General features: G+C 49.4%; 1 protein-coding gene across 2 annotated transcripts in view; it reads left to right on the top strand.

Annotated features, from left to right (window-relative positions):
- Positions 1–17,903, top strand: part of LOC138565644 (uncharacterized) — a 94,130-nt gene that overhangs the window by 36,806 nt on the left and 39,421 nt on the right. For both annotated transcript variants that reach the window (XM_069642994.1, XM_069642995.1), the window contains exon 2: positions 598–2,741. In XM_069642994.1, coding sequence (XP_069499095.1) covers positions 1,727–2,741 — 1,015 coding nt within the window. In that variant the 5' untranslated portion in view covers positions 598–1,726. The remainder of the gene's footprint in view (positions 1–597; positions 2,742–17,903) is intronic.

Here is a 17,903-nt window from a genome sequence, read left to right as displayed (position 1 = left end):
CCTCTCTGAAGTGGCAGTCCTCTGCGAGCTGTCATCAGGCTCCTCCCACCACGCTAACTGCATGCCTGTCTGCTCCTGCTGGTCTAGAGCGTCTCCCTCTGTTGCTCATGGAGGAACCTAAATACAGTGCAATCGAGAAGGAGAGAATCGGCCAGAGGTTTGAGGAACACCGGCCGGTTGCACTGTATTTAGGTTCCTCCCTGAACTGAGGAGGAGATTCCATTGGTCCTGAATTTCAAAAAGAGGTGGTAACGGTACGTGTCAGAAACCAAGCCATCCACCTTAAAAGGGCCCTGAACCTGATAACCCTGTTCAGTTCCCATATAGCCCATAAGTGTTTGAGACATTGCAATGGGGGGTAGGGAGGTGAAAGGGAATCCCTACTTAGACATTCCTTGTCACCATAGGGTGGGGTCATCCTCCAGTGGTGACCTCACTGGCACAGTACATGCATCATTTATGGCAACTAATTGTTATTTATTGGATGGATACAGTTAGAAAAGAGGGGTCATGGGAAGGGGACATACCATACAATTTGGACCCATTTACTCTACAGTTTGGTTATAAACATTCTTTTCAATTTTTCCTCTTTTTCAGACGCCTGCGACTTGGACAATCAAAAATCTGTTTATGGAAAAGAAAATATATAATTGTAGTACTTACCTGACCTCCAAGAGCAACACCACCAGGCAGAACAGATTTAACTACACTGCTACAAGATCCAAGCCAAATCACCTTTCCTCTTCTAGATCGTCTGGAAACAAAAACAACCCTACCAACCTGGATCCCCTGGAACCCTGGCCAGCTCTCACAGCGTGAAGCTCCTGCAAGCCAGACCATCTTTTGCAGCTTGGACCCTCTGCAAGCCGGACCAGCTCTCGTAGCTTGGACCCTCTGCAAGCCGGACCAGCTCTCGTAGCTTGGACCCTCTGCAAGCCGGACCAGCTCTCGTAGCTTGGACCCTCTGCAAGCCGGACCAGCTCTCGTAGCCGGGAACCTCTGCAAGCCGGACCAGCTCTCGTAGCCGGGAACCTCTGCAAGCCGGACCAGCTCTCGTAGCCGGGAACCTCTGCAAGCCGGACCAGCTCTCGTAGCCGGGAACCTCTGCAAGCCGGACCAGCTCTCGTAGCCGGGAACCTCTGCAAGCCGGACCAGCTCTCGTAGCCGGGAACCTCTGCAAGCCGGACCAGCTCTCGTAGCCGGGAACCTCTGCAAGCCGGACCAGCTCTCGTAGCCGGGAACCTCTGCAAGCCGGACCAGCTCTCGTAGCCGGGAACCTCTGCAAGCCGGACCAGCTCTCGTAGCCGGGAACCTCTGCAAGCCGGACCAGCTCTCGTAGCCGGGAACCTCTGCAAGCCGGACCAGCTCTCGTAGCCGGGAACCTCTGCAAGCCGGACCAGCTCTCGTAGCCGGGAACCTCTGCAAGCCGGACCAGCTCTCGTAGCCGGGAACGTCTGCAAGCCGGACCAGCTCTCGTAGCCGGGAACGTCTGCAAGCCGGACCAGCTCTCGTAGCCGGGAACGTCTGCAAGCCGGACCAGCTCTCGTAGCCGGGAACCTCTGCAAGCCGGACCAGCTCTCGTAGCCGGGAACCTCTGCAAGCCGGACCAGCTCTCGCAGCCTGGAGCCTCTGCAAGCCAGAACAGTTCTCGCAGCCTGGAACCTCAAAGAGCCTAAAGACTTCGTCTCTGGACAAGGGAAGGCAGGTAGAGAATTGGAATTTACCAATGCCGTACACCATATTGAAAAGATCCTGTCAGGACCCTGACCCCAAAAATGATCAAATACATGATCAAACACAGGAAGCAATCAGCTTGTTGGCAAGTAAAGGTAATATTCTGGCGGCATCCAGTAGGAACGGTGCTTGGCAGATCCATGAATCTGTGCCTGCTGTTTCGGAAGTACCAAACATGGTCTCCTTAGCCACACTACAGCGCCTTGAAGAAAAAATAGATCACTTGCAGAATACCATGGAGGGCATGCCTGTTACGGTTACAGAGCTCATGAAGCAAATCTGGCTAACGAGAGCCGAGGACTACTTGAAGGATAATGTAGCATCAGTGGAGGTTCGGAGTCCAGTGACGATCAGAGACGGCAATGTCAGCACGTTTACAGGGGACTCGAGCTGGTGTCCTCAACCAAGGTTTCCTCCTGTACCAGGACACCAACAGGACCAGTATATACAACCAGGGATGCCCACTGGCCAGGACCAACCAATTCTGTGTGTACAAACAGTGTTCACTGATGAGCAAAGCCAACAACAGGACCAGTGCATGCAACCAGTCTTCCCCGATGGAGATGACCAGCAACAAAAACAGTGCATTAAAGACATGTCCCCTGATGAACAGAACCTCAGTTTGAGCCTCAAGCTGGAACCACCTTGTCCTGACGACCAGGAGCAAGAAGAGACACAAGTGCGTCAGAGCATGTTTTCTGAAGAACCGAGTCAAGAACTGAATTGCAAACTAGAACCATTGTGCCCTGATGAGCAGAACTGCAAGCTAGAACACGTGGTACCAGTTGGGCATGATGTTGATGAAGATGACCAGCTAGAACCAGTGTCTCCTGATGGCCCAGTTGCAGGTCAGGAGCACAATTCCACACCACTGTGTCCTACTGGGCATTGTTCACTTGATGCGTTGCCCTCCCCGGGATCAGATGCACTTCCTGTAGATGGAGCCGTCTTCACAGACTCATTGGTGAAAAGAAATGCAGAATCCAGCGTTCTGAAAGCTGCCCCAGGTGTGTATGTTTCATCAATTGTTATGCATTTGTAGTTTGGGATTTGATGTAGTTTAATATAGAACCCAGCGTTCTGAAAGCCGCCCCAGGCGTGTATGTTTCATCGATTGTTATGCATTTGTAGTTTGGGATTTGATGTAGTTAATATAGAACCCAGCGTTCTGAAAGCCGCCCCAGGTATGTATGTTTCATCGATTGTTATGCATTTGTAGTTTTGGATTTTATGTAGTGCAAATCTACCTGGGAAGCAGCAGAGCCCTGCACATGTCGTAGAGGGTTAACGTATGAGGCAAGTGGGGGGAACAATATGTGAAGATGGAGCACCAGGAGCCTATGTATTGAACAACGTCCCTTCCTGAACTGCAAGAGCATTGGCACCATGCAGACTGCCACCAGAAGGGTGTTCATTAGGCAGGGGCAATGCACATCGACTGGCACCGACTCAGGCCTCAAGTGTCCTCTTCATATTCAACCCTCCGCAGCTCGTCCCATTTGATTATTTTCTTTTGTAATGTTTTAAAGGGCAAATTACAATTGACACAATATCAACACATTCATTTACACATCTTATCTTGTTTACACAATCCGCTTTCTCCAAAGGGGAGATGGCCTTCTGGCGCAGGTGGATCTAGGTCATGCGACTTCAGTCCCGCGTCCCTGCCAATCACTGCTAATCTATTGGTCACTTCTCGTTTTGCTGCTTTTTCTTTTCCCCAGCCCTTTCTTTCCCTGCTTTTTTCTTTTTATTGATTTTCTATAACAAATATACATCCAAATAAACCATACAAAAAGAATAAACAAACTGAAGAAACATTGTTAAAACATATAAACTACCCCCTGCTACCAATATTCCCGCCCCTTCCCCTCCCCCCCGCCCCCCCCCCCCCCCGCTTCATGTGTACATAGGCTCAAAAACCAATCTAGGAGTCAGTCAGTGTCCAACAGTTTCAATCTTTGTGGGCATAGCAGTGCTCTATAATCACCCTTCAAATAACACCATACGAGTGCTTCTTCGTTTAAGCATGGTCGGTCGGACCATTCCCGGGTATCTGGTAGAAGGCCCGAAAAGTTGACGCCGCAGGAGAAGGGCTTGGCCAAGTCAAAGGACTCCTCATCGAAGCGCTTGTCTTCCGGGGACCATCACAGGTCGTCCTCTAGCATAGAGTACTCTAAACACCGGTCCAGCGCTGCCAAGCAGGTCCGGTCTCCGGTGACATCTACACAGCAGGTAGCGGTACCGACGATGACCTCTTCGACGGTGGGCCCGTCGTAGACGGTTGCTCTCCAATCTACAGTTCTGTCGTTGACGGTGGTGTCATCCACTCCGGCGACGACAGTGTTTGATAAGGGACCAATGCTTTTCTCGTCCACGAGAATTGACACGGAAGGATTGTTGCTGACTAGTGGGGCATGGCAGTCTTCCGCCTTCGACTCGCTTATGCCTTGACACCATTCTACATCAAGATACGGCAGCTTTTTCAGTGTCTTCGGAGGTGGACGACGAACAGGAGCCTGTGCTGGGCCTGTCGGCTTTGGGACTGCAAAGTGTTGGGCCCTCGACGTCGGTGGGACGGGGAGCTGGTCCTGCTACTTATCCACTGGTTAACTCGCAGTATATGTTGTTGCTCCAAGTTCTGTCCACGCTGCAATCGTTGTTGGGCCAGCCGGAGGCGAGGTTGCCTCCTTGGAATGTGACCCCGGTGGGGCCTGCACTGGAAGTTCTGGGTGTGCCTCCATGTGAATCTCCTCCGGCAGGGTTGCCGGTGAGAGAAGACTGTCCACGATCATAGGATGAGGAGGGCGAACTGCCAGAGTCAGAGACCGGCAGTGTTCCACAGGTACTATGTCTACTGGTTCATCGTCACCGACGAGGGATGACGCATGGGACACGGACAGGGAGGTGGAACAGCCTCGGAGTCTGGCGCAGCGTCCCCTCCCACCCCCGATGATGTTGGGGCGTTCCATGCCATGATGGCTAAGGCGTGTGTGGAGTTTGGGTTGACACCAGAGGAAGAGCGGAAGGATTGCTTCCTGTTCGATCACATGGGCAAGAGAAGGAAAGCTGTATTCTCTGTGCCTATTCTGGACCACACATGGCAGGAGGGCCTGCGCACGATGCGCCATCCTTTTTCGGAGCCGGCTGTCAAAGATAGACTTGAGAAAAAGTTCAAGGCCCCAGAATGTACCCCGAAGTGCTTGGTGTCGCAGCCCACGCCTGAGTCTGTGGTGTCGCTGGCGGCCAGCCGTAAGGCCCGGAGTCAGCACAAGTGTGTTACTCCTCCGGACAGTGAGGCAAGAAGACAGGAGGCCTTCGGGAAGAAGGTTTTGACTGTTGGGGCGACGACGGTGAAAGTGGCTAATTCCTTAGTGATCATGGCACGCTATGATCGTGAGATGTGGCATAGGCTGGTGCCTATTTTGAAACATCTGCCAGAGGAGCACCACAAGAACGCCATGCTATTGGTGTGTGAAGATGAGGAGGCTTTCAGTCACAGTATAAATACTGCCGTTGGCCTGGCGGAGTCCGGGTTTAAGCAGATTAACAATGGGGTAGTGCTTTGTCGCCAAGCCTGGCTAAAGTGCACTGACTTTCGCCCGGAGGTGCATTATAAAGTTATCGACATGCCCTGTGAGGGGGAGCATTTGTTTCGTGAAAAAATTGATGAGGCCCTCAAAGGGATGAAGGAGGACACAGAGACGGCTAAGTCCTTAGGGGCTTTGCAGAGTGGACGCTCTTTTCGCTCCTTTCGCCCGTTCCCGGGGGCTTTGGGTAATGCCCGGTTTGCTTCCACCAGGGATGGGGTTACTATCAATCAAGTTATTCCTCCCAGGGGTACCGGAGGTCGGCGCAGTCTGCACAGAAGAGTCGGGACTTTCAGGCTCAGCGGAAAAGGGGTTCGCAGTCCTCCACCTCTAAGGGGAGGCAAGCTAAACCACAACAATGACTGCCTTCAGGACAATCTACTGGGGGGCAGGGTGGTGATGCACGTGGACGAATGGTGCAAAATAACGTTGGATCGTTGGGTGTTGGACACAGTGCGTCTGGGCCACTCGTTGGAGTTCAAGTGTTCCTCAGTTTCCATTCCACCGGTGTATGCCTTGCAACAACATTTTCACGTCCTGCGGCAGGAGGTGGTTCTTATACTAGAGAAAGGGGCTATAGAACCATTTCCAGTGGCAGAGAGAGGCCAAGGGGTTTATTCCTGCTACTTTGTGGTGAAGAAACCCAACGGCAAATGGTGACCCATTCTGGATCTTCGGGCGTTGAACAAGACTCTGCAACGCCTGAAGTTCAAGATGCTCACTCTTCAGGAAGTCATCCGGTCGGTACAGCCCGACGAATTTCTGGCATTGTTGGATTTACAGGACGCATACTTTCACATTCCCATGCGTCGACAGCACTGCAGATATCTACGGTTTGTCGTAGGAGCGGACTGTTACCAGTTTCGGGTACTCCCATTTGGTTTGAAGTCGTCCCCCAGGACGTTTACAAAGTGTTTGGCACCAGTGGCAGCATTTCTCCGACGGGAGGGTCATCACGTATACCCGTACCTGGACGACTGGCTGGTGAGAGGTTTGTCGCCAAGGGATGCGCAGGAAAGTCTCGGAGCTACCATGCAGCTGTTGCAACGACTGGGATTCGCCATCAACTTCGAGAAATCATTTCTGAAGCCTTCCAAGGCATTGGTGTTTCTGGGGGTGGAGTTTGAGACTCGACTGGGACTGGTGAAGCCCTCAGGCGAGCGGGTGCTGAAGCTCCTGCAAAGGGCAGCCAAGTGGAAGATCGGCACAAGGGTGTTAGTCCGGACCTACATGTCACTGCTGGGGGCCATGGCGGCATGCATTCCGCTGCTGATAAACTGTCGTCTCTTCATGAGGCCGGTTCAAGAGTTCCACCCGTACCGGTGGGCGCAGAGTCGCGGTTCTTGGTCCGACAAGATGGTGGTCAACGACACTCTGGTGGACAATCTTCGATGGTGGAAGTGCTTGGACAATCTGGTTCGGGGCATGCCGTTGCTGGAGCCGGAGTTCCAATTTACGATTGTAGCAGATGCCTCTCAGATGGGATGGGGGTGCATCTAGGCAACTCAAAGTTCAAGGCCTGTGGTCTCGGGAGGAATCCCGGTTCCACATCAATGTGCTCGAGTTGAGAGCAGTACACTGGGCCCTCATGCGTTTCTGCCGTGCATACGCGGTTCGGTGGCGAGGGTGTTGACAGACAATACCACCACAATGTTTTATCTCCGGAAACGGGGGCACGCATTCCAGGGTGCTGTCGAGGGAAGCACAGGACCTTTGGCATTGGACTCTGCTGCATGACATCGGCATTGTGGCTTATCTCCCGGGAGTGTTGAATGTGCAGGCAGATGCGCTCAGCGGGACGTCGGTCAGCTGCACGAGTGGCAGCTGAACGTGCAGCAGGTTTCCATAATCTTCCGGAAGTGGGGCCATCCCCCATTGGATCATTTTACGATGGAAAAAACAAACAGTGTTGGGAGTTCGCCAACAGGTGGGCTCACCCCGAGTCTCTGGGGAGTGTCTGGGGGATGGGTTCCCGTGGACGGGCCGGTTCGTATATGCATTTCCCCCATTTCCGCTCATACGGCAGGTCCTCCAGTCGATTTGGAGATGCCAATGCCGTGTGATTCTTGTGGCTCCGTTCTGGTCCAGGCAGCCGTGGTTCTCTGATCTCCTTCACTTGTCGGTAGCAGAGCTGCAGGCATTGGTAGTCGACCCGCCATACTTGAGATTCTTGAAGGACAAGGTTATTTTGGCCACCAATCCGCACTTATCCCCAAAGTGCCAACGGCATTTCACAAACTCTTTTATTGTTTTGCCCTCATTTTTTGCTGCAGCATCCACACCAGCAGAACAGGCTCTGCATTCTCTGGACGTTAAGAGGGCGTTGAAGTTTTATTTGAATCAAACTCATTATTTCAGAAAATCTAAACAGCTGTTTGTGGTTTATGGGCAGTCCAACAAGGGACGGGCATCTCCAAACAAAGACTTTCTCGTTGGGTGTCCTCTGCTATTTCGTTATGCCACACTAAAGCTGGGAAGCCTTTGGGAAGGACTCTGAAGGCACACTCAACACGGTCTAGGGCTTTGTCGGCAGCATTGTGGTCGGGGATTCTGCTGGTGGGCATTTGCCAGGCGGCCTCCTGGGCGGAGCTGCATACTTTTACCCGGCATTGCTGTCTGGGGCAGCAGCATGGTGAGGATGTGCAGGTGGGACGGGCGGTCCTGCAACGCCTATTCCAATAAGGTAAGCCCCGCAGCTTCAGGGTGTTTATTTTTTAACTTGGTCACTGGATGGGTTTATTGTCTCATGTATGTGATTCTGTTTATGTATTGGATTGCCTTTACACTCCACCACGCATGATTGGTACTGCTATGTAATGTATTCACATCATGTGAATCCATGAAAGATCCAATGCTGGAGAAGGGGGTAGTTTCTTACCTGTAGCTCCATTTCTCCAGCGTTGGTATCTTTCATGGATTCACATGCGCCCGCCGGCCGCCCCTGCAGGCAAACCTTGGTTCAGGTTCCCTCTACTTTGGCCCCTTCTCCCCCATTCTGTTTGCTCTCACAATTGAACCCATGGCTGAGTTCGTTCGTCTGGTAGAAACGTGTACATAGAGGCATCAGAATGACAAGCCCTCCGCAGATGATATTGCTCTACGTGGATGATACTCTGCTTTATATTCGAGACCCTGAGCTAAACCTGGAACCCATCATGACCGACATACATGACTTTGCACGCTACTCTGGGTATAAAATCCATAACTCTAAATCTGAACTGTTTCCTCTCATGCCCGCCAGTAAATGCCCATCCAATATTAATGGATTTAAATGGTCTCAAATACGAGTCCACTGCTTAGGCACTATCGTATCCAGCGGAAAAAAAACACTATGCAGACCATTATGAGGATTGTTTACAGATACTAACAGCTAAACTCCAATTGTGGACCAAGCTCCCCATCTCTTTATACGAACGTTGTGGCACTTCTCAAAATAGTCATTCTCCCCAAAACTACTGTTCTATTTTGGTAATGTTCCCCTCTGTAGCTTTGTGAAGAATGCCTTGCCTGGCCAATCACTAGCTACGTCATTTATATGAGGAGGGAGGGCTCCAAGAATGAAATGGGACAAACTGGTGGAGCCATACTCGAGCAGCGGTATTGCAGCACTTCAAACCTTGATGGCACAGGCCCCATTCGCGAAACACTGGTTCGACCCTGGTGACACAGCCACACATATTCCTATAGAGAAATATGCATCTTCCCCTACTGACCTCAGGTCTGCCATTTTTAGCCAGAGCAACAAAGACCCCTGCAAGTTTGACCTCGTCAGCACTACTGCACATGCATGGTTCAGGATATACAGAAGAATCGGGGTAGCTGTTCCATATGACCCTGAGGTTCCGCTCTGGCACTTCCCTGGTATTTCCCCCCCACCTTAGATAAAACATTGCAGATAACATGGGACCCGGATAAACAGCTAAAAATGCGGAACATGTTCCCAGAAGGTACGTATGTGAGTCTGGGTGATTTTGTGAACACTGCTCGGGGTGGACAGCTTAAACAACATCAATATCACCGCATGAGTGCTGTGTTTACCGCGAGATGGCCAACGTTTCCTGAAGAACCCACTACACATGAATGCATACGTGCCATGATAGCAACTAATGGGGCAAAGAAGGGGCTCTCTAATTTATATGCCTTAGTGCAAACACCTTCCAGATCTCTTAACACTATAAAAACAACCTGGGAAACGGACTTGGGTGTAACGCTGAGTGTGGAACAATGGCTTCGATGCTGCCAACTAACCAAATCTGTCTATTTGAACACTGGCTTACGCTTAATCAATTTAAGATTCTCAATCGGGTCCATTATATCCTGGCCAAGTTGGCTTAAGTTTGGGGTCGATTGCTCTGGGGAATGTCTGAAATGTGGCGAACCAACTGCAAACGCTTTTCATATGTACTGGGCATGTCCTTTGATAACTGTGTTCTGGAGTTCTGTTGCAGAGATCCTTGAAAAGATTACGTCAATCCCGGCATCGTTGCCCCCCTTGAAATATTTGTTCAGGGACATCACTTAGGTAGCTGAAACCACCAGACGCATATGTAATGTGGCATGTGTTGTTGCAAAACGTTGTATATTGAAATGTTGGAAAGCCACAAATGCCCCTCGTATTGATGACTTTTTACGTGAGCTTACATTTGTCAATGAATGCGAAGAGCAATATGTACTCACTAAGTCGGTGACTAGCCGCCCCAAAGACATATGGGCCTCTTTCAGAGACTACCTACGTAACATGTTAACAGCATGGCATCCTCGGCAGAGCATAGCCGGTCGGAACTCCCCACAGTACTTCTCGGTTCCAGCATTGAACCCCTGCATTTACTGCAGGGAGCTGTTTGAAACCAATCGGATCCCTCCAACAACTAGACCACCCACTTCAGTCAAGCTCAGCAATCTTCATTCCGGTTGCTCTCTTCCTCGTCAGTCTTTTCTTCATTCCGGTTGTCCTCTTCCTCGTGTCAATCTTTCTTTATTCACCATTTCTTTTTGTTAAAGTCCTTCTCGTGGTTTACTCTGCACGCCAAACCAGGATTGGTCCCTTTGTTCATTGCTTTTTCATGGTCTTCCACACAGAAGCCCTCCTTTAGGCGCCTGAGAGTCTGGGTAGGCCGGATGTGAGAGAGGGGTTTTAGGACCCCTGCCATGGGTTCCCTTGGTAACCCAAGTCGCACTCCTATCTGATTGGCTAAGGGGACTGGCCTTGCCAGGGCAGCCACCCTGCTGTGTGATTGACAGCCAGGCTGTATGAATGGGGGGAAAACTGCATAAAAAGCAGGTCTCTTGGACTGGAAGAGCAGAGTCGCCACTGGAACGAAAGAACCAACGATGAACTGGAAGAAGAGGACTCCTACAACGACTGAACCGATCGGTGAAGCCATGCTGCAGATCCGAATCTCCAGAATCCGACGACAGAGAAGATCCTCCAGGAAATCTCTTCCCATGAGCTGGTGGGACTAACCAGTTCACCCCAACTGCAAGCCAGGACCCCTCCTCTGGTCGAATTCGCTGTACAGAGCTACAGTGGGCCGGATAGCCAGGAAGGTCGGACCCTGCTTGGGTTTTAAGGAGCGCACTTTTTATTCATTGCTTTGCTCTGCTGCTGGTTTCTTCCCTGGGTAGCGCAGGACCCTCCAGACTTCCTACTTCTGATCAGTCCGACAGTCGCTTCAGGAACCGTGAGCCTGCAGGAACTACCAGGAACTTCTGCCTCAGCTACAGCTCCCTCCGTTTTAAGGTACTGTGAAAATCCGGTTGTGCGTTTTGTTCAGCCGCGGTGAAAGTGTTTGAAATCTTTCCCAATCCGAGGGCTTGTCCTTCTCTTAACTTTGAACTAACTTTTCTACCAACCAACCTCGTCCGGAAACCGTGCCACGGACTTTACAGCAAACTACCCTGAATTGTATTATCATGAGCAAAAGACTTTTGAACCATTGACTTTGGCCCTAAGCCTTTTCTATCTGATTTTATCATTGTAGTGTCTCTTGTTCGCTTGCCCTGAGTACTTACCTGTTGGTGTGGATCCATTTCTGTTAACTTTTGTCTTTCCCTCCCTTTTAAATTGCTGGAGTGCCATTTTGCTCCCACTTCATTTTGTGAGCTTAACTTGTCTGGAATTTAAAGGAAGTGGTGTGGTGTATTAAGAGTGTGAATTTTTTTTTTTTAAGACTGCTTATAATAGTGTAGTGTTATACAAAAGAGTGAAATAAATGTATATTCTTTTACTTGAAAACCTTGAGTCAGTGTTTGCCTGAATCATAGTAATTTCTGTCCTTTGTGTAACTATTTGATACTGCTCACTTACTCTTGAGATAAGTCTGCCTGCTCTGCTACTGCTACCACTTTAACTGTGTAGTACAGGCTTGTACCAAAGGTGAAATTGTACTGTCACTTGAAGTCTTAATTGTGTGTGGTGTTCCCAAAGGGTGCTGCATATAATTCTGCCTAACACTGGCCCCTAATTGAAACGGGAGGCACATTCCCTACAGCTTATACCACAAACTGATTTATACAGTCTCAGTATTTGGGGATATCTTAAATATACCAGTGATAATAGGAACTTGAGGAAAACGTATGCCCCTAGATCTTGATAGAGTTGTGTTGTAGAAAAGTCCTGGCAGGAGAGTATACCAGGCACTGGCTAGTCTGGGGCCGGCACTCAAGTTGTGTAAAAGAACTGTGCAAAAGAACCTGACAGGGGAGTATACCTGGTGTTATGTGAGCTTGGGACTTGCAAGTTGAGGTAGTTTGAAAGCAAATTCATACTATTAGGATTTCGAATTGCAATGAATTTGGAAAAGCTTTGGGTAAAATGTGTTATTTACTCTGGAGTGAATTGCACCGCCAACAGGAGGGTGTTATCCTCTTGTTCTACATAGAAATTGGTTATTCTTTTGAACTTTTGTTTTGGTGGAGCGAAACCTGGAGAAGGGAGCCATTCCCTGGAACTGTGAACAATTTCCATTTGTGTCGCACACTCAGCTCATGCTGCACACTCTGTTAATAATCCCAGTATTCCCTCAGCCCGACGATGTCCTTCAGTTACCTCTCACAAGTTCCGGGACTCGCATTTGCAGTGAGAACCTTTTTATGGACGTGCACAACATGTCGGCTGCACCCCGCAGTCCCGGTTACGTCCGTTTCTCCACTGGCAATTGCCGTGGCGACTGGGAAACGGGAAAAGCAGGAGAACGCTTCCGCGTCGCGTGACCACGGTATTCCACTCACATGATTCGTTCTCGCGCTCACGTGATGCGGCTCCGTCCCACGTGATCAGGAAGTAGATGGTACAAAAGCCGTGCTCGCGGTAACTACATCGCTTCACAGCTGTTTCCTGCAACTCTGTTGAGCATCGCGTATCCGGTTTGCTGATCTATTTTGGAATTCGAACTCGACTTTTGCTTCACTGACTTCTTTTGGATTGCCCTCTCGATTTCTGGTACTCGATCTTTGGACTGATATTCCTGGTACACGAATCTGGATTGTTATATGGACTCCATTGGATTTCCCCACTAATTTGGTATCCCGTTCTCCTGAACTTCATTCAGCTCTGCTTGGAGTAGCACAGGAACTCCATCAGTGGTTCCTCAACAGGTGGGCCGTTTCCTGCAACAACCAGTGTGCTTTCCACAGTCCAATAACAGCAAGGACTGCTGCCCGCGTGAGTCCCGGAACTACCCCTTCTCCACCCCATATGGTTAGCAGCCCTTGTCCTGCCATCACATGGTAAGTAACTTCCTGCGCCTTCACATATTGAATTACTGTGATTGTCTGGCACTTAACCCTGTTTCCTTTGCAGCTTCCTTGGGGTTCCAGCACTTCGTGGTTCCGGATTTATCCCACCTGTGGCTTCAAGGGTTGCACAGAGAGTGACTTTGCGTATCTTTCTGTGTGGCACTTGGGGATGGAGGTCTCTCATATCTGCACGACAATCAAGTTACGACAGACTGTGAAGCCTCAGTCGTGTGGGTATGGAGGGAACCACGGATGACCCCATGGCTGCTATGATCCAGGCCATCACGGTACTTCGTGCTGACATGACTGCCGTTAACGCGGCTATCCATCAACGCCTTGGCTCATTACAGAGCGTTCAGCATCCCCTATCTGCGGACCCTGAATTCGGGAACACCGCCCCTGCACCACCCCTGCTTCCAACTCCCAACGCTCAAAATCCTGTCCCTGTGGTTTTGCCCTCTCCATTCCTGTTAGCAGCCCCTGAATGATTTCATGGCGATCCCAGGAAATTTAGAACGTTCCTCAACCAATGCAAACTGCATTTCTTGTGCAGGCCCTTGGCTTTCCCAGACTACCACCAAGGCTGCATTCACGTTGTCACACTTAGCCGGCACAGCTGCAGCATGGGCTAATCCTTTATTAGAGAATAACCACCCTGCCCTTTATGATTTTGACCTTCTCGTCACGGAAATGTCACGGGTGTTTGATACCAGACACAAAGCCCAGTCCCGTGATTTAGAGTTACTGGAGGTAAACCAGGGTAGGGGGTCTCTTATTGAATACATTACCCGATTCAATCAATTAGCGGCCGAAACATCATGGCCAGAAAGCAAGAAATCAGTGGTTTGAGTAATTCTATGAAAGACACACTCTCAGTTGTCCCCTCCTTGCCATCCCAGTTCCATGGTCTTGTAGATTTAGCACTCCAGGTGGATGACCGTCGATCTGAACGTAGGTCTGAAGCCAAGTTTTCCCAAACCACGACCTTGTCTGCTCCCTCGTCCTCCTCTGAAGCCTTGGGGGAACCCATGCAGATCGGGGGTGTTCGGAGCCCGATTACCTCGGTGGAAAGAGAACGAAGAAGGGCGGACAACGCTTGTTTCTATTGTGGCTTGGATGGGCATTTTGTCAAGGAATGTCCTTGTCATCCAAAACCAAAGAACCAGTTTTTTCGGACTGCTCGATCATAGATCCGGGGGCTGGATCGAGCACTCCTTGCCTTACCCCGGATCCTGTTCCCGCTTTCGGCCGTGTCAGGCCCATCCATGTACAGGCTGTCCTCCAACCCACTCCAGGTACTAAACATCCAGTCACAATCATCATTGATTCAGGGGCCATAGGGAACTACATTGAGATAACTTTAGCCCATTCCTTAAATCTACCACTAGTGAACAAAACACGACCTGAACCTGTACAGGTTGTTGACGGTACTGCCCTAGCCTCTGGTCCCATCAAACAGCAGACGGCACCGTTAATACTGACAATCCAGTCAGTTCACAAAGAAACCATAAGCTTCGATCTGATAGCCATGCCACAGTTCAGTGTTATCTTGGGGATACCTTGGTTACAAGAACATAACCCGCTTATCAACTGGAGAACGGGTCAGGTGCAGTTCGAGTCCTATATTTGTCAGAACTTCTGTCTTCTCACAAGCAGAGAGGAGGTATCAGCGCTGGGGGATGTTGCTCATCTCACCTTACAAGACATTGAGGGCCCCTCTGAATCACATGTAGTGGGTATGATCGCCTCAAACATCTCTGCAGAATACCAAGATTATGTCCAGGTGTTCGATCGGGTTCCTCTGAGGTTCTTCCACCACACCACCCCTATGATTGCCCCATTGATTTGACCTCCGGCGCCACAGTACCCACGGTCCGCATTTATTCACTCCCCCCTCGCCCCCCCCAGAAGAACAAGCCTTGAAAGAGTACAGACAGAAATCCTTACGTTAATAGGCAATATACGCCCTTCCAGTTCATCAACTGCTAGTCCTGTATTCTTTCTTCCAAAGAAGGAATGCGATCTCCGTCCCTGTGTGGACTATCGCCAACTCAACGCCATTACAGAAAAAAAACGATACCCGATACCCCTTATAACACCACTGCTAGATCGCCTGACACACGCTTCTGTTTATACCAAATTGGATCTGAGTCCGCAAAGGGGACGAGTGGAAGACCGCCTTTTGTACTCGGTATGGCCTATACGAGTATACAGTCATGCCCTTTGGTTTATGTAACGCTCCGGCTACGTTTCAGCACTTCATGAACGACATCTTTAGTGACATCTTGGATGTCTTTGTGGTGGTTTATCTAGACGATATCCTCATTTACTCTCATGATCTGGACGAACACGTGCCACACGTCCGAGAAGTACTGTCCCGCCTGAGGAAGGGAGGCCAACGCCCTGAATATCCTGACATATAATTTCTTGGCCACTTCTCTTTAGCATAACATTGTTTCCCACACTAGAAGTAAGGATTGGCAATAGGTTTATAGGCCCTTTTATTTTGACAGGCTCGACTAGGACTGCATTATTATTATTTGATGGTCGTAGCTTGCTCCCATCTTTAATTTAGGATTTGATAGGCGTTTTTCAAACCCAATTGTATTTCAATAAACACCTTTCAACTGTGATCACTTGTGTCGATTTGATACTATGCCTTCCCTACATTACCAAAGCCAATAGAAAAATAACTTCGGCAGTTGTCTTGCCCTCCCTGAAGGAACCATGAGAGCAAGCTCAGTGCAGAAAGGAAGGCGGAAGTAGACCGGGGCGGCAAGAAGGGAGCTGGAAGATTCAAAGCCATTCCAGGACAAAAGGACCATACAGTGAGCTGGCAGACAGAGGCTCCAGCCGTTCCTGTAAACTGGGGAGCATGTAGAGGAAAAACCCTGCTGCTAGGAGGAAGGCGGCGACTGTAGAGTTGCCACAATCCGAACGAAGTCCACGAAAGCCACAGGAGCCCAGCAGCTGATTACAAGCGTCAAGGAGAAACCGGAATCCTCGCAGACCAAGCACAAAGGTACCCAGGTTACGGAAAGTGGCAAGTAAGAAGGGGAGAGAAAAACCATCAATAGACCTTGATAGAGTTGAAGAAACCTTCAAACATTGGGTCGTATGATATAGTACTTGGCAGGAGAGTGAACTGAGCCTATCAAGAAAGAAGTATAAGCAAGAAAGGTGAGTTTTGGACCACCACCCATAAGAGGAAAATGTCATCACTTATCCTCAGTCACAGTACCTTCCCCATGACAGTGTGAAATACATTGGAAAACCTAGAGAGGGTTAGGGGGAGGGAATCGTCCGCCTAACATTTGTTTATAAGAGGCTTTCTTTTCATTGTACATTGGCGGGGTGCAGATGCAAGAAAACTTCAGACACTTCTGATTTGCACTTTCTTTTTGGAGAACTTTTATTTTCATCACCTGGGGATGAACATGGATCAACCACCCAGAAGAAGGAAGTCATTTGCCAGAACTAAGCAGATCACCACTTTCCTTTTGTTTTGCTTAGCTTAGAGTGTAAGGGATGTAAATAGGAATTTGACACAGGACGGTGGGTTATATGCTTTAGACGGAGGTGCTGACGGAAAACCCTTCTTAGAACTAGGGTCAGGAAGTGTTTTCTCTTTATTTTCTCATGAATAAAAGTCTTTTGCAACCGTCAAGCCACCCTTACAGCACATATATGAAAGTAACCAAAAATCCCAAGTGTAAAATGCTAGGTTGATGCAAGGTATCTCCGCTGCACTGCACTGCGTTGTACGATGCTGTGTGCTCTGTCACAGAGTTACCAAAAAGGTAAAAGGACAAGAGGGAAACAGTTTCCCAGTACTGATAGTCTGAGTGTCTAGTCAGTTTCCCCATAACAAAAATGAGCAACAGGCCAGGGGAGTGAAGCTGGAATAGTCGGGACAGGTTTAAAAACAAAAGCAAGGGGGGCGGTGTGTGCGTGGCCAAGCGGCACCTAAAATGCCGGCATAGGTGAGAGGCTCCCCGGAACAGCGAGATATTTTTCCAAAATACCAACTTCTCAAACAACATTGAGATACACTATATAGCAGCAGGTCTTTATACTGTGGTGTTTACAAACCGAAACGTACACAGAACTCGCTTACCTTGAAGTGGAAGACTTTGCGTGTGAGGAAACGTGACATTCCTGTCCCGCCAAGTTCATCTCTTTTGGGTCTTCCTATGGACTTCCATGGTGAGACAGGCCGGAGAGGATAAGCAAAACTGCCTCAGAACACCAAAAGGCAGCGTCGCGCTCATGCTGCCTGTGAGTGCTTCATTTGTCGTCTGTCTCTCCTCGCTGAGGTAAATCTTCCCGAGTAGTTGCCACAATACGCTGTGCAGTTGCTCCCATTGTTGCGAAGATACGCTTTCAGGGAAAGGGTTCTTGTCACCCTCTGTGTGCCCATAACGTTTTCTTTTGTTTGCGCACCCTCTCCGGCGCTCACCAGGGTGCATGTATTATCCCTTACATGGCTACCTGGCTTTCTGATTCACGGTGTAACTCCCTGGCTCATACAAGGTCTCTGTGGCCTACTCAGTACTGACCCCGGTGTCTGAAAAATGGATTGCGTGCCTCCTATTGAACTAACCTATTTCTGTCATATTTTATTTACATTTCCTCACAACACTAAAGGCACTCCAACACCAGATAATTCATCATTTATTTTGTGCTTGGAAAAGATTCTGGAAGAATTTAGCAATATTCGCTCTTCCATCTCTACATTAAATTCTCGTTCCTCCAACATTTAAGATGAAATTAAAGGCTTCAAACATGAAATAAAAAAGTTTTTATGCAGACTGGATGAAGCTTAGGAAAGAATTTCTGTTG

Source organism: Ambystoma mexicanum, chromosome 1p (genome assembly GCF_040938575.1).
Source record: "Ambystoma mexicanum isolate Mex_15411 chromosome 1p, UKY_AmexF1_1, whole genome shotgun sequence".
In the NCBI taxonomy this organism is placed as follows: Eukaryota; Metazoa; Chordata; class Amphibia; order Caudata; family Ambystomatidae; genus Ambystoma; species Ambystoma mexicanum.
Note: the sequence above shows the minus strand (reverse complement) of the source record. Positions and strands in the feature narration are given on the sequence as shown.